At 41.6% G+C, this 17,629-nt stretch overlaps 1 protein-coding gene across 14 annotated transcripts in view; it reads right to left on the bottom strand.

Annotated features, from left to right (window-relative positions):
• Positions 1–17,629, bottom strand: part of NFIB (nuclear factor I B) — a 245,222-nt gene that overhangs the window by 89,242 nt on the left and 138,351 nt on the right. For 10 of the 14 annotated variants that reach the window (XM_075931560.1, XM_075931567.1, XM_075931572.1 and 7 more), the window contains exons 3-4: positions 14,285–14,338; positions 10,354–10,452 (exon numbers count right to left, since the gene is read on the bottom strand). In XM_075931560.1, the coding sequence (XP_075787675.1) occupies positions 10,354–10,452; positions 14,285–14,338 (153 nt within the window). The remainder of the gene's footprint in view (positions 1–10,353; positions 10,453–14,284; positions 14,339–17,629) is intronic. The other 4 variants (XM_006117836.4, XM_075931568.1, XM_006117838.4 and 1 more) reach the window with 1 other exon arrangement.

The following is a 17,629-nucleotide window of genomic DNA, read 5'->3' as shown; positions in this document are numbered from 1 at the left end:
CTGGGGGCAGTACTGCAGTCTGGGGGCTGCTTCAGATGGGCTGAAACAGTCCCCAGCCTAGAGTCCACTTTAGTCGGTTAACAGGTTAAACATTAAACCTAATGTTTAACCAATTAACTGATTTAACTGCGATTTTACATCTCTAATAGGAAAGTCACCAGTTCTCTCCAGCAACCTCACTCAATATGACTGCTGGAAACAGCTAAGACTGAAGTGGAGGAAGGAACTAGGCCTAGGCTAGAAGGGCATCTGGCCTGTGAAGAAGAGGGAAGGTCCTTTCATGGACTGAGAACTGCTTAAAAGACAGGAAACAAAGGGTAGGAATAAATGGTAAATTTTCAGAATGGAGAGGGGTAACTAGTGGTGTTCCCCAAGGGTCAGTCCTAGGACAAATCCTATTCAACGTATTCATAAATGATCTGGAGAAAGGGGTAAACAGCGAGGTGGCAAAGTTTGTAGACAATACTAAACTGCTCAAGGTAGTTAAGACCAAAGCAGACTGTGAAGAACTTCAAAAAAAATCTCACCAAACTAAGTGACTAGGCAACAAAATGGCAAATGAAATTTAATGTGGATAGATGTAAAGTAATGCACATTCGAAAAAATAACCCCAACTATACATATAATACGATGGGGGCTAATTTAGCTACAACTAATCAGGAAAGAGATCTTGGAGTCATCATGGATAGTTTTCTGAAGACAGTGTGCACGGCAGTCAAAAAAGCAAACAGGATGTTAGGAATCATTAAAAAAGGGATAGAGAATAAGACAGAGAATGTCTATTGCCTTTTTATAAATCCATGGTACCGCCCACATCCTGAATACTGCATACAGATGTGGTCTCCTCATCTCAAAAAAGATATGCTGGCATTAGAAAAGGTTCAGAGAAGGGCAACTAAAATGATTAGGGGTTTGGAACGGGTCCCATATGAGGAGATATTAAAGAGACTGGGACTTTTCAGCCTGGAAAAGAGGAGACTAAGTGGGGATATGATAGAGGTCTATAAAATCATGAGTAGTGTGGAGAAAGTGAATAAGGAAAAGTTATTTACTTGTTCCCATAATATAAGAACTACGGGCCACAAAATGAAACTAATGGGTAACAGGTTTAATAAAAGGAACAAATAAAAGAAAGTTCTTCTTCACAAACTGCATAGTCAATCTGTGGAAATCCTTGCCTGGAGAGGTTGTGAAGGGTAGGACTATAACAGGGTTTAAAAGAGAACTAGATAAATTCAAGGAGGTTAAGTCCATAGAATCATAGAATATTGGGACTGGATGTGACCTCGAGAGTCTAGTCCCGTGCCCTCATGGCAGGACCAAATACTGTCTACACCATCCCTGATAGAAATTTATCTAACCTACTCTTAAATATCTCCACAGATGGGGATTCCACAACCTCCCTGGGAAATTTATTCCAGTGTTTAACTACTCTGACAGTTAGGAACTTTTTCCTAATGGCCAACCTAAAGCTCCCTTGTTGCAGTTTAAGCCCATTGCTTCTTGTTCTATCCTCAGAGGCCAAGATGAACAAGTTTTCTCCCTCCTCCTTATGACACCCTTTTAGATATCTGAAAACTGCTATCGTGTCCCCCCTCAATCTTCTCTTTTCTAAACTAAACAAGCCCAATTCTTTCAGCCTTCCTTCATAGGTCATGTTCTCTAGACCTTTAATCATTTTTGTTGTTCTTCTCTGGACCCTCTCCAATTTTTCCACATCCTTCTTGAAATGCGGTGCCCAGAACTGAACACAATACTCAACTGAGGCCTAATCAGCGCAGAGTAGAGCGGAAGAATGACTTCTCGTGTCTTGTTCACAACACACCTGTTAATGCATCACAGAATCATGTTTGCTTTTTTTGCAACAGCATCACACTGCTGACTCATATTCAGCTTGTGGTCCACTATAACCCCTAGATCCCTTTCTGCCGTACTCCTTCCTAGACAGTCGCTTCCCATTCTGTATGTGTGAAACTGATTGTTCCTTCCTAAGTGGAGCACTTTACATTTGTCTTTATTAAACTTCATCCTGTTTACCTCAGACCATTTCTCCAATTTCTCCATTTTGAATTATGACCCTATCCTCCAGAGCAGTCGCAACCCCTCCCAGCTTGGTATCATCTGCAAACTTAATAAGCATACTTTCTATGCCAATATCTAAATCATTGATGAAGATATTGAACAGAGCCGGTCCCAAAACAGACCTCTGTGGAACTCCACTTGTTATACCTTTCCAGCAGAATTGTGAACCATTAATAACTACTCTCTGAGTATGGTTATCTAGACAGATATGCATCCACCTTATAGTAGCCCCATCATAGGGTACGTGTAGACTACATGCCTCTGTCACCAGAGGCATGTAGATTAGGCTACCAGACATAGTAAAATGAAGCGGCGATTTAAATAATCGCCGCTTCATTTAAATTTACATGGCTGCCGCGCTGAGCCGACAAACAGCTGATCAGCTGTTTGTCGGCTCACCACGATAGTCTGGACGCACGGGTGTCGACATCAAAGGTATTTGTCGACCACCCAGGTAAGCCTCCTGGGATGAGGTTTACCTGGGTGGTCGACAAATACCTTTGATGTCGACACCCGCGCGTCCAGACTATTGCACTGAACCGACAAACAGCTGATCAGCTGTTTAAATAATCGCCGCTTCATTTTACTATGTCTGATAGCCCAATCTACATGCCTCTGGCGACAGAGGCATGTAGTCTAGATGTACCCTAAGTTGTATTTGCCTAGTTTATTGATAAGAATATCATGCGAGACCATATCAAATGTGTTACTAAAGTCTAGGTATACCACATCCACCGCTTCTCCCTTAGCCACAAGACTCGTTATCCTATCAAAGAAAGCTATCAGATTGGTTTGACGTGATTTATTCTTTACAAATCCATGCTGGCTGTTCCCTATCAGCTTTCTACCTTCCAAGTGTTTACAGATGATTTCCTTAATTACTTGCTCCATTATCTTCCCTGGCACAGAAGATAAACTAACTGGTCTGTAGTTTCCTGGGTTGTTCTTATTTCCATTTTTATAAATGGGCACTATATTTGCCCCATATATGGCTATTAGCCAGGGTGGGTAAGGAACGGTGTCCCTAGCCTCTGTTTGTCAGAGGGTGGAGATGGATGGCAGGAGAGAGATCGCTTGATCATTACCTGTTCGATTCATTCCCTCTGGGACATCTGGCATTGGCCACTGTCGGCTGACAGGGTACTGGGCTGGATGGACCTTTGGTCTGACCAAGTATGGCCATTCTTATATTCTTAAGATTATTAGAACCACAATGGGTGAAAACTTACATGTAACTAGTTTCTTCAATTTATCTATCTTAGATTGTGTGCCTTGTATTATTTTCTTGGCAATCTGCTTTGTTCTGTTTGCTACCTCTTTATCCACTTAGAATACACCTTTTCATAGTTAATAAACTTATTTCTGGTTTATTATATAACTCAGGGTATGTAGTTTCTAACTGGAGGTGGGTGAGAAACTTCTTGCAGATACCGGGTACATACCTTCCTTCGCATAGAGGAAGGAGGCAAATTTCATGTACCTCTGTATCGGTACCCCAAGGGAGGGGGGTGAACATATGCAAGCCGAAGTAAATCCATGACGATGAACTTTCCCAGTGCTGTTCTCAGTGTCTGCATTTTCTGCACCTGGGTGTGGCTCTTCCTACATACTTTGCTAAAGGAGGTCCTAGTGTCTGGATTAGCAAGACAGTTAAAGAGAGTCCCATGCAGGCAGAATAGACTGTCTCAGTGGTACCTCGGCATTTCAGTTGGCATCCCAGGAGTCCTCACCCATCACAACCATAACTAGCTGAAAATACAAGGGGGATTCACAGGCTACAACTCCTATTCTGGTGAACAATATCATGGAGTGGATGAAGATTATACATAGTCAAAACTTCATTTAAAAGATGCTACCCTCCAGCTGCACATTGCCCCATTACACCATGCTGCAACAGTGGTATGGTACTGAGTTTCACTTCAGAGACAAAACCAAAAAGTGTGTTCTAGTCTCAGGTAGGTAACCTGTGATAAAAGAAACTTGGCTTTGAACTCAGGTTAGCAATGTGAGTTAAAACCCAGGTAGAACCTGAGCTGTTAATAGCTTAGCTAACCTGAGCTGAGAACACACCTTTTCCCACTTCCACATCAATGAAGATATACCCTCAATAACAGACATAACTTGTTGAATCATTGTGGGGAGGGAAAGTTTCAAAGAATATCAAGCCCAAACCACCCTCATCTTTGGAACTTAACATGAAGCTTAACTTTAAACTGATCACAATCTGAGATTGTACGGCTGCAGCCACACACGAAATAGTGAGCACACATATATTAAAATAGCCAGTCCCAGGTTGATAAAAGAAAATTCAAAACAGTTTGAACAGCATTTGTTTGTTTAAATAAAATTATGCCTTATTCCTCAAACCAGTATTATGACCTCATGGCTTGCTCAAGAAAAGCTGCTTATGGTTATGAGACTGGGGAGTTATAAATGAAACATCTTTTCTGTCCCTATTAATTAGGGGGTCAGTTCCCCACCACCAAGAGGGTAACTTGCAATACAATAAAAATAAAGCAACCATCTGTGCTCAGAGTCACACAGAACTCAATGAAATATGCAGATTACATTTTGAAAAGACTTGTAAAGGCTGAGATCCCCTGTTACTTAAAGATTAATTCTGAAGGTATAGGTTATAAAAATGAAATCACCAAATGATTCTTTCTAAATGGCTAATAATGGAGAAATTATTATAATGGACTTAGATCCTTATCCAGGGGAATATAGTCCCCATGGGTGCTAGACCAAGGAAGTGCTCAGACAGCCTCTTGGGTTCTGCAGCCACAGGAGAAATTTGCATATTCAGAGGTTTACCCAACCAGCACCAATAGAAATAGAAAGTGGTCTCCATTCTCTCCCTGCCTCCAGGTTTGCCTACAGTCTCCATCTCTCTTGGGTCCTCAACACTTATTTACCACCCCGCACTTGATTTGAATCCCATATCATGGAACTTTGGGTAAGAAAGTGAGCTATTTTGCTATAGTAATATTGCTGATTAATTAATTAAGTTTTATTTCACTTTTTTAAAAACTCCCATAAAAATACTCTGCAGGCCCTAGCAATAATTAGACTTATAATAAGCACTCAGCACTCCCGATAATGCTAATGGACAAATAAATCAACTATGCTTATCCACCAGCCTTTAATAACCAAAGGAAAGAACAATTTACCTCATCTAGCAGAATAGGAAAACTTCAGAAATGCCTCTGTAAAGAGCTAGGTAGCCTGGATTCTGTAGTTAAACACTAGAGTTGTTGGGGTTGGTCCTTATATCAACATTTTTATTCTCAGTTCTGGGTATTTCTGGCTTTTTAAGTCCCTTGGCAATTTGTACATGACTGACATATGAATGTAATTGACAAGCCTTTCTTTTCAGCACACACCTTCTCTTTTCCATGGCTCTGCATGCATTGGAATGGACACTAGAGCTTAAGGTTTGGCTCATTTACCTGAGGTTGGCTTCGACTATGAATCCAATACAAAGAGAAAGAAAGAGTGGTAGGCAAGGAGGGGTGTTAACAGTTCTACATAATATTCATATTTGGGGAGCAAGAGAGTTTCTGACATGAGTGGTATTCATCTGCCTCTTTGGAGATTGCTAAACTATCCCTGCAGAGAGGTGACCTTTAAAACTAGACTCATAAAAGACTTCTAAAGAGCAAGTTCGATGCTTTTGCAATGTACCACATAAAAAACATCGAAATATAAAACTTAAAGGAGGACACCCTTAGACTCCTGCTACAAAAGCTACATACCACTCCCACCACAAGCTACCCAATCTTAACACTACATTATACTATCAAAACAGTCGGTGTATTTTTAGGAATACATTTTTTAAAATTCCATGAAGTGCACTTAATGGTCTTTTGTTTGGCAAGTGGTATTGCCCTCCCTCCTTGTTTAAGAAGGCAAACTACCAGACATGCTAAAGAACGCAGTGGTCTAGCCAAACCTAGAAAAACCCATTCTTAATACCAACAGCCTCGCCAACTACCGCTCACTTTCCATCCACCTTTTTCTTGGCAAAATCCTTAAGAAAGTAGTATAATCCAAGATCCTTCCTATCCAGGCATCAGATCAGCACATGATACAAGACTAGGCCTTCTGGCATGGATAGTCAACCTTCTCCTTGCCTTGAATAGAAATCAAACCTCTGTGCTAATATGCTCTCTGTAGCCTTTGACACCAGTGACTATATGGTGTCAATGAAATACAATTGAGGTTTAATGGCAGTGGGATGCTCTGAAAAATCTCAGTTATGAATCTCTCCTCCTTACATCATCCAGTCTTATATGGGGGATATCATGCAATGCTATTGGTTCATGTATCATTAATAGGCAGATGACACTCGAATGCATACATGCCCAACACTTCTCAGTAGTCAGAGTAAAGGAGTCAACTGAGGCAAGACATAGTCTTCATTTTCTCTCCCCTCTTGGCAGCAGATACAAGGGCTACTCTTGCAAGGAACAGTGATGCCAGCCATGACCCTAGAGTGAGATCAAATCCCATGCTGAGCAAAGGATATCCCTGCTTCACCCTTCTCCACCTTTTAGAGGACAGCCGTGGTTCTTAGGAGCGGATGTTCAAGGATGCCTGATTTTGCCCTACTAGGTTGCCTATATAGCAACCTACAGCACTCATCCCCCTTCCCTTTCTGTAGTTCTATATTTCATAGCCTGGCTGCCTCCTCTTGCTGCTGCTGAGATGGAGTTTAGATGTCCATGACAGTTGGAGGATTATTCCTCAGCACTGGTAGGGTGTGGCTCTAAATCCTCCCCTTCCCCCTCCCCCCCCAAAAAACCCCATATACTTTTATTTTACTATGGACCTATAATATAAACTGGCACCTTTTTCTCAAATTGAGGATAAGTGACACAGAAACATTTATGCAGGAAAGCAAGTAAACACATTCCATAGTTCTTTATCCAGCTGCATGTGCCTGCTGAAAACAATTAGCAGTTTACATAAAAATGACAATGTTAGTAAGTCTGCAGTAAATTTATTGTCACTAGTGGACTGTTGTAAGCTTCACTGACTGTGAAACCCTAACTGAAAAGAGACACTCCCAAAAGTGAGAAGTAATTTTCATTTACAGGAGCACTCCCTCCCTATAGTCATCTAAGTCCACCCCTCCATATTGCAGAAGTTTGGGAGGGACAGGTTTGTTATTTTCCTTTCCAAACCGGATCAGCCTTTCTTCTGGCTAGGATGGCCTGCTACAGTGCCAGCAACATAACTTCCTAAGGACTGCACGGCTTGGCAGAACATGGACATTTATTTCTGGACTATGTCCACAAGTTGTAATTGAGATAAGTACAGTGAATTTATTCCTAAAACCAAAAAGAAATGATACATACAAATTTGGCTCGTCAGAAACAATGTACTATAGTTAATGCTCTATTAGTCCCCTATTTTCCTTTTTCCATTTGCTCTTGGCTAAAAGACTTCACCTCTTTTGCAACTTCACCTCTCTCTCTGTATCATTTTATACTATCATGTAATATAATTTAGACTATGTATAGATACGGATCTTTGTGTGGTACTGTGTAATGCAGAAAACTGAGGACAGACTCAAAGGAAGAATGGAGTACCAATGGATGAAGTAAAGATGGGTGGAGTAAAAAAAATGGTGGAAAGGGAAACAGAAAAGGAAGAGGTTAAGAAAATGGGTGTGATGGGAAATGCAAGATAACATTACTGGTCAAAAAGAATTGCTGGAGAAAATATATGTAAACAAAGGATAAAGGAGGAAGAGAAAAATCACATTTCATTTAAAGTTTAAGAAAATACATTGAGGAATAACAGACCCAGACTTATGAGCTGGCTCCCACTAACTTAAAAGTCCTGGTTCAAAAAAGTGCTCATTTACAAAGATTAGTCTCAGCTAGGCCAGTATCTATTAAAGGGCACTTTAAATTGCCTCTCTGACTTCTAATATTTTATTACAAAGTAATCAATGAAAATTTGGCACTTTGAAACTCATTTAAACCTTGAAAAAGATAAAAATCTGAATATAGGGGGACCATGTACTTCTGTGAACCCTGTGAGCCTAGGTGGAGGAGAAAGAGGATTCTCATGCTGTCCTCAGCAAAATCTTTTAGCTCCCACTGGCCGGTTTGCAGGAAAGATAGCACGTGAATTACCCCTCCCATGCTCACAGCGTTCCCAGCAGTACACATGGCCCCTGCAGCATATGCAGGTACAAGTTAGGCAAGAAGTCTGGGGCTGCTAGCCAGGAGATGCCTTGGTAAATGCATCCCAACCAGAACCTGCCAGCTCCTCTTGATCCTCTTCTCCACTCCTGTTCTCCTAACCAACACAACACATAACCACTCATTGCACTTAAGGCTGCCAGATGGTTTCAACAAAAATACCAGACACGTTTGACATTACATCACAATCTACATTACATCTTCTTTAGAAAATACCAGACATTTATATTTTCTCAATTTGTTTCCTGAAGAGAAAACTCAAATATTGGACTATCCGGTTCAAAACCAGACATCTGGCAACCTTAGCTGCACTCCTGCACCCATAGTCTTTCTCAGACCCCACACCCACTCCTCCACCTCTCCTCCACGTCACAACTTCATACCAGACCTTGCACCACAATATCCCCCTATCCGCAGTCAGAACCCAAATCCTTGCACCCCCTACTGCAGTCTTGCCCCAGGCCACAGTCTCTTCCCATACCCTGCTCTCCCTCCTACATCTCTCCTCTGGGTCAGACTCCTCTCCTGCACCCATACTCCCTCCCAGACCCTGCCCTAGGTTAAAACCCAAATCCTTGCATCCCCCTCCTGCACCTTTGCTCCAGGTCGCAACCTAAGTTCCCTCTAGGGTGCGCACCTGCATGGCCATGCACAATCAATTCTAAGCCCACCCACCTTCCTGCTGGATCTGGAGGGTGAGTGGCATGGCTGTTCCGGTGGCCAGGGCTGCAGGGGGGGAGCAGCTGTTCCAGTGGCCGGAGCCACTTTGGGGGTGGCTGCTCTGGTGGCCGAGGCTGAGGCCACATGATGGGCAGCTGCTACAGCGGCTGGGGTGGGGCCGCATTAGGAGGCAGCTGCTCCAGCAGCCACGGCTGGGGCTGTGTTGAGGGGCGATTTCTCCAGCAGTGGGAGCCGTATTGGAGTGTGGGGAGCTGCTCCGGCTGCTTCAGCAGCCAGAGCTGAGGCCACATTGATGGGCGGCTGCTCCGGCAGCCAAAGCCAGGGGCCACGTGGGAAGTTGGTTGTTCCAGCTGCCGGGGGCTGTGTGATGGACAGTTGCTTTGGGGGACGGCTGCCCTGATGGCCAGGACTGGGGCCACATTAAGGGGTAGCTGCTACGGGGTTCAGGGCCACATTGTGGGGCAGCTGCTCCCACAGGCAGGGTCGCATTGGGGGTTGGCTGCAGAGGCAGAAGTCTGAAGAAACAGACATACTGTTGGATGATTATGATTTAAGGTTCAACCCTCACTAGCTTTAGATCTGTAATGCCGAAGAACTCAGGCTCACAGGGCTGTTCTTCGTAAATTCTATGCTGTTGTCAAGTGGAAGTTTCTCTTTGCATATCTTAGCCCTTGCTTCTGCCCTTTTGCCTTATTTATTTAATTCTAATGCCTATAAAACTTGTGGAGGGGCTTTGCCAGTATTACTGAAAAATAGCTGCAAACTAATAGGCATTTACTGCAAAAGGTTACATTAATACACCAATATATGCCCATGGTATTTTGAATACCCTCTAGCCATAGTTATACTTAGGAAAGGAAAATAGCAAGTTGAACTAGGCTACTCAGAATCAAATAATTTTAGTACCTGTTTTTAAAATTAAGAAAATAATGGTGGATTGTTAGAAGCACAACTCAGGGTTATTTTTTTTTCCTTATGATATTAAATATTCTCCATGAGAGGAGGGAGAAAGCAACCATTTCTTTCAGTCACAGAGAATTTTATAAAAGAAATACCAATCAAGAAATCACAAAACTAGGATCTCCATAAAATGGTGCAGGTTTTGTCTAACAGCAAGCCTGTTATCTGAACATAAAAGAGCCATTGGAAGCAGAGGAGAATCTGCTCGATTTAAAGATTCAATGCATAGTGTTAGGCTGAGGCCGCATGGGTTAGGTGGTCAGATACTGGAGTGAAGGAGGGTGCGTAAGTTCCTTGGTAGGCAGAATGCATGTGTCCCAGTGAGGCTGGGGGAGTGCCATTAACACAGGCCTTGAAAACCTGAGCTCTGATGTGTGTCTGAGTCACGATTCCCTCAGATGGTGCAGCTTCTCACCTGGCTGTGGCTCTTTTTCCATGTGCTCCTCACATTGGACCCGCAACTGGTCCCTTGGGTCTACCTCATGCCATGTCCCCCATCTGCTCCCTATTAGCTCTGGGAGGGCAGAGAATAGCCACAGTACAGTGTTAATTATCCCATGTTTTAATATTCTTTCTTCCATAGCACATATAGCTAAGATATTTGCTAGTAACTGGTGGGTGCCACGGTGACACACAGCCAAACAAGCGCATGTGACCTCAATATTGGTGCACAAGACAAAACTCTGCTCACGGATGGAAAATCTTAGAGGGGACATTGGTCCTAAGTCCTGAGCCTCTGACTGGGTGAGGCTGATTAATCACCTGTGAAGCTCTGCTTCTGCACAGCTTAGAGCAGAAGGGCCTCCGAGGGCCAGATGCGAGCCAAGCGGGTTGACCCAGTCTGTGGAGACCCTGATGCTTTCCCACCCCCAGACCAATTAGGGCCTGGGAGTGGGGGGAAGCGCACCAAGTTTCCTCCGCCCTGCCAGGAGCACGTAACACTTTGAAGAGCCGCACGCTCCTGGCAGGGCAGGAGGAGACTTCAAACGCTCTCCCAACCACACGCCCTGATTGGCGTAGGGGCAGGAGGAGCATGCGAAGTTTCCTCAGCCCTAACCCCACGCGCAGGCCAATCAGAGCTTTGGGGCAAGGGAGCACAAGAAGCTTCCTTCACCTTGCCCCCACCCTGCAGGGGGTAGGGTAGAGGAAACTTCACGCACTCCTCCCGCCCCCAGGCCAATCAGGCCTTCGGGGCGGCAGAGCGTGTGAAGTATCCGCCTGCCCTGCCAGGAGTATATGGTACTTCAAAGTGCTATGTGCTCCTGGCAGGGTGGAGGAAACTTCATGCACTTCCCATGCCTCCAGGCCCTAATTGGCCTGGGGGTGAAGAAGCAGTCAAAGCCTCTTCCCACCCTGCCATGAGCATGAGTGCTTAGTGGGAGGGGGGCAAAGGGGCTCCCCAACCCCCAGATTAATCATGGTCTCTGGGTTTGGGGGAAGCCCGGAAGCATCCTGGCCCCGCTCCTTTTGTTTCAGGCCCCACCCCTTCCAGGGTGGCCCGGGGCCACTCCAGGTCAGAATCCTCTCTGACACCCATACCCCCTTCTGGACCCTGCACTCCAGGCCCCTGCCCTACATCACAGCAACCTCCTTCATCCAAACTAGGATGGGACAAGAAGCAATGGGCTTAAATTGCATCAAGGGAGGTTTAGGTTGGACATCAGGAAAAACTTCCTAACTGTCAGAGTGGTCAAACACTGGAATAAATTGCCTAGGGAGACTGTGGAATCTCCATCACTGGAGATATTTAAGATCAGGTTAGACAGACACCTGTCAGGGATGATCTAAGTGGTTCTTGGTCCTGTCATGAGGGCAGGGAACTGCACTCGATGATGTCTCAAGGTCCCTTCCAGTTCTAGTGTTCTATGATTTTATGAAACTCCCTCCCAGATCTCATACCCCCTTCTGCGACCCATACCCTTACTCCAAGCTCCTTTCTGCACCCGCCTCTATCCCAGACCATGCACCTCCTCCATTAATATCATAGAAGAGTTCAGCCCTTGACCACTTTCTAAATTCTTGGAGTGGCTCTGCCTCCACCCCATTAAAAATTGTTGCCCACCTCTGGTCTCGATTGTCTGTCCTAACACAACTTTGGCCCTTGACCAGGAAGCAAATCCTCAGCTGTTTCAAACTCACCTTTATAGAACTATTACCTTGTAAGAGCAGATAGCTTACTTTACCCTTTATAAGCTGAGCACTTTTCAGTTTTAAAACTGGGAAGACTAGTTACAACACTCTTTTTGCACCTGTTACTATGCTGTGTATTTATTATTAATTATTGTTGTTGTTGTTGTTTGTTGTTATGTTAGGATAGAAATAACAATCCAACAACCAGAGATAAAGGTCCCATTATGCAAGGCACTCCACAATACAATAAAGTGAATCTGTCTTCCAAATAGCTTTCAGTCGTGGTAATCTATATATTAAATATTTGTTCATACAGATCTCAGATCTGGAATGGATTTTTTAAAGATAACACCTTTATTTATATCTAACACTGTGCCTATTATGTATATAATGAGATCACTTCAAAAATGTTTGTTTTTTCCTTGAAAACATAATTCTTATTTTTCAGCACATGTGCAGAGTCTATATTAAACCATAGTACACAACAGTACATATGTCCATGTAAGGTTGTAAAACAAATTCCACTTTATGACATATGTTGTGTTTGATGACAAGTAATTTAATGATATAAAGAGACCATACTTTAACGACTACATAAGTAGGAAGAGATAAAGTCAGTAATATGTATTTAACTCCGCACTATTGATTTCTGAACCTTAATGTTGCATTTATTATTATTATTTATACACACATATATAAGAAATATATTAACATGGCAGAGGAGGGTTACAAAAACATTTGGACTCCCTCTGGAGCTAGCACATATAGATTATTAAAACATAACCTTTATTAGAGGATAAAGTAAAAGATTGTTCTAAGGCTCAACTATTTCAATTTTGCAAAACTCCAACTTTCTTCAATGAAAGTAAACGAAAGGACTTACAAGAACTTTCCATGGTGTTGGAATTTAAGTTTTGCATTTTTATAGCACTACATAATATAATTTATGCCCTACATAATATTTTATAGTGAAATAAAAAACAAATCAGCTCACAAAACTTGGATGGAAACAGTATCAACATCTCTCAACAAAAGTGGTTTCATCCTTTAATGTAAACCAAAAAAATACTCAGCTAGAAACCCATGTTCATTCAAAAAACTGCTTTGTAATTTTTAAAAATTATTTACAGATTATCATGTATTTATTTTTGCTTTTATATTATATAACCAACTTGCTTTTAAAAAAGTCTATAATGAGAGTACCTCTCATTTTTACACTGTCACATACAACAGGCATGCTGCAACATGCTGAAGGACAGTTTTAATCAACTTCTTGTACTAAAACATTTCAGAGTTTCCAATGTAGGTTGTTGCTTTTCATCTGCATCCAGGAAATATTTATGTACATTCAACATTCCCAAATCATCCAGCTAACCCTTGATCAGATTGATGTGGGGATCATTCAGTTATCAGGAAAACAAACAACATTAACACTAAGTGCATTCTAGACAGACACGTCTGCTGAGGGTTGAAATGAGAGGATACAGTAATACTTCACTTGCAGAGGTCTATCCCATGACCCACAAAGAAAAATCCTAGAGGAAGGAAGACTGATATTACTAGTTCTCTGCCCTACATGTAAATATTAAGTGTTTAGCCTAAACAATGCAGAAGGCAAAGTCTAGCATTGATTCTTTTTTGATTCTTTTAGTTTTAGTGAAATTCTTGTGGAGACTACTCACAGATAATCACTGGAATCACTTAAAAGAAATCCAACTATGAATACTGGAACTTTTAAAACTTCTGTGAGTTGACAACCTTGTATGTAAACTAAACATATGTACATTTATAAAGCATGCATAAAATAAAATTGCAAGAACAAACATTCTTGTAGTGTTGGTCACAAACTTTAAAGATAAAGCAATATTTTTATTACCCTGATATAACAATAACGTTAGCCTCTGGAGGCCTTGATCAGAGTACAGTACAGTGAGTCAGGATCTTTCCTCCTCGCCCACCACCCGTCCCCCACTTATTAATTTTTAAGAACCAGGAACAGAAAGAAAAATTCCTGTGATTAAATGAATCTTGATGAAACTACAATCAAGGAATTTGCCACTTCAAAGGAGCTAATATAATCACAGTGTGTCCTGATTATATGTACTTAGCAGTGCAAAATAGGTTGCTGACCAATTATGCACTCTTTTAACTATTAACAGTGGTATCTTTGTTCTCAAACAATGTTACAATGCACATGTCCTGGGACTCATATTTACCTGGTGGATTCTTGGCAGGATCATTGTGGCTTGGACTTCCTGATTGTCCAGAATCTACAAAAAAAAATCAAAGAAATCTTTTAATAATTTGTTTTGAAAATCTCACAACCCTTAGGAGACTTCTTCAAAAAACAAAGTATTAATTTGATTATAAGGCCATTTCCCTGCCTTTCTACATGAAGGCATTTCCACAGAAACATACAGCATAACAACACAGCTCATACAGTATGGCTACGTCTAGATTGGCAAGATTTTGAGCAAATACTCTTTAACACAAGAGTTTTTGCGTTAGAGTATTGAATAAGAGAGCGTCTACACTGGCATGTGCCTTTGCGCAAAAGATGTGCTTTTGCACAAGAGCATCCATGCCAGTGTAGACGCTCTCTTGCGCAAGAAAGCTCTGATGGCCATTTTGAACATCGGGCTTTCTTGTGCAAGAAATTGATGTTGCCTGTCTACACTGGCCTCTTGCGCAAGAACAGTTGCACAAGAGGGCTTATCCCTGAGCGGGAGCGTCAGAGTATTTGCGCAAGAAGCACTGATTTTATACATTAGAACATCAGTGTTCTTGAGCAATTACTTGCAGCCAGTGTAAACAGGTGGCAAGATTTTGCACAAAAGCAACTGCTTTTGCGCAAAATCTTGCCAATGTAGACGTTGCCTATGAGAAAACCAACATTAATGAGAGATCACTGCAGTAGTAACAAGCAAAACAAAAAATAAAAAAAAGGAAAAGAACCAGAAGTGAAAGCCTTAATATTATTTTCAGTAGCCATCTAAAGAGATGGATGATGAACCAAAACTGAAGAACAGGCAAATATTCAGGGTATACACATAAACACGGGATAAGGAAGGAATCCCATATGTGCAATCCTGCTGGGTTGGTTTGGATAGTAGGTTTTACACCTTCCTCTGAAACATTTGGTATTGCCACTGTTTCATTAGCATTTCAGGATATATTACATTATTGGTAGATGAGAAAACACTTGTATTCTTTCATTAGCTTGACGCTTTGCCTTCTTTAATCTTGAACTAAAGATAAGAAAGAGTGCTTTAGTGTAGAGGAACGAAGTGATTTGAATATTGTTACTGTAGAAAAGCCACTGCTTCTTCAATAAAGCTAAAATCTACTATATGTTTGGGAGAGTTTGCCTCTCGTCTGTCCATCTGTCGGTTTGTGTTTGATTACTTGTTCAAGAACACTTCCTCCTAAATGGTAGGAGTTAGCACCACCAAATTCGGTATACAGCTTTTTCTTATCCTAACTTAAAGCAAGGTAAGGATTTGGTTACGCTAGGAAAATGGAATGTGCCTGGGATTGCTTCTCATAAAACCACACAGAAAAGTGACAGAATCACCAGGCAGGTGAAAGTAGCTGGCTGAAGGTGCCTCCTCTCTCCCCCCGCCAGCTCTGAGACCTTTAGAAAAGTTGGGGCTACTGAAGCGCCCCCACCTCTAATTCATACTAGGACATTGTTAGCTGTTCCCCTACATCAGGCAGCAACGGAAAAGTGCACAGTTTGCTATATTCCTCTCTCTGACTGTGGAGCGCACAGGGCAGACGAACCTAGACCTGCCGCAGACAGAGGACATGCACCCTTCCTCCGGCCGTGCCTGCTGGAGCTGCAGTGGCCATGCAGAGGCACTTCTCACCTGGTCATCATCTGCTAAGGTGAGAGAGGCCTGGAGTAGTCCTCTCTCCCTGGGGCAGCCTGCACACTGAACCTCTCATCCCCAGCCCCATCCCAGAGCAATGATTCAAATGAAGCCTGTACATTTCCATTTTATTCTCCAGAAAACAAAAGTTAATTGAGTTAGGGACCCAAGTAATGCCAGGTAAATCTAGAGATATGGTCTTGTTCTTTATAAGTAACAAGAAGCACTTTTTGTGTGTTGTATTCATGTCTATAGCTCTTCATGTTCGGAAGATTTTCTGAACTCTCTAAAATCTTTTTTAGATGTTGCTTTAAATGTAGTTATTTGCATTTTATGCAGGTACTTTATGTTTGCATGTCACTGTTTGGTAAGATATTTTGTAATCATTTTGGAAAATATAAAATGATGATACGTAAGCTAAAAATCAGCTTAGTTTTAATAAAATGCCAGGTAAATTCTGCAAAGGGCCAGATTATGAAGGACTTGCTCTTACCGTGCAACTAAATGTTAATGAATATAAGGGGTTATTTAACATTATACATATAGCATTCTAATACATTTCTGTGAATGTGGTCTCTGATTTTTTTAAACTGAAACTAGCATAGAGATTAATGGGTTTACATAACAGAGGTCAGAGGATATAGTCACTGCAGTTGTGTGGCTAAATAAGGTTAATTGGGTGGCAGATCCATATAAATACAAAATTCAGTGGGGGTAACAGGGAGTCCAGGTAGACTTTATACTGGTAGATTCTCAGGTAGATTTTATATCCATTTTTCACCTCACACCCAACTAGAAAATAGCTTTTCAAGTCTCACACTGATCTCATTCACTACAATGCACACTGAATGAAATGTCTTTAGTTCTTGCAGAGCATTTCCTGCCAATGTGGCAACCTTAAGGTTTTTAAACTTTATTATATTATTTATTTTTAAAAGTCCAATATTAAAGCAAGATTACTATGGAATTTTCCATAATTGCAAATTGAAGTGGTTGACCAAGCCATTAAAATTTATAAAATGTGATTTGGCTTTTTTTTTCTGCTAATTATCTACTGCAAAATCATGGTTTCTTTTTACAAATGGATTCATTCATCATATTTTGACCAATTGATTCTATTAGCATATTTGTGACTATGGGTTGCATAGAGTGAGTGCAAGTATTTAATATTCTGAATTTTGTGCCTCATAGTCCCAGTGCCTTTCATCTTTGCTTCAGTGAGTTTTGGAACAGGTCCTTATTACTGTGCAAAGTGCTATCCTTCTGATTTGCACAGGTGTGTAAAAGTGTACAAAGTATAATGGAATCATGCCCAGGATATGGTTTTTGGCTCCTAACTAAATAATTTAACCATTATTAACAGAAATTGTTTCCAAAAAGAGTCACTGAAGCATTACTTTTCTAAAGGAGGATTGAGGACTTTAGAGACAGCCACAGAAAGTAAGCAAGCATAGTAAATGTAAAATTTTATATAAAATCTTTTCTTGTTCTTTTTTGCACAAGAGATTCTACTTGGCTAAGTTCACGAACTCTAGATTTAAAAATATTAAGGTTTCCTTCACAACTGAGGGAGAAAACAGAAGCAAGATTTATTGCCCGTCTAGCTGATTTAAATTCAATTTTGTCTTGTCACATTCTCACCCAAATAATTCTGTACATGAATATATTGCTTTCCAGGATACCATCTAC

This window comes from Pelodiscus sinensis, chromosome 6, assembly GCF_049634645.1.
Source record: "Pelodiscus sinensis isolate JC-2024 chromosome 6, ASM4963464v1, whole genome shotgun sequence".
In the NCBI taxonomy this organism is placed as follows: domain Eukaryota; kingdom Metazoa; phylum Chordata; order Testudines; family Trionychidae; genus Pelodiscus; species Pelodiscus sinensis.
The sequence above is the reverse complement of the archived record's forward strand: the minus strand, read 5'-3'. Positions and strand labels throughout refer to the sequence as shown.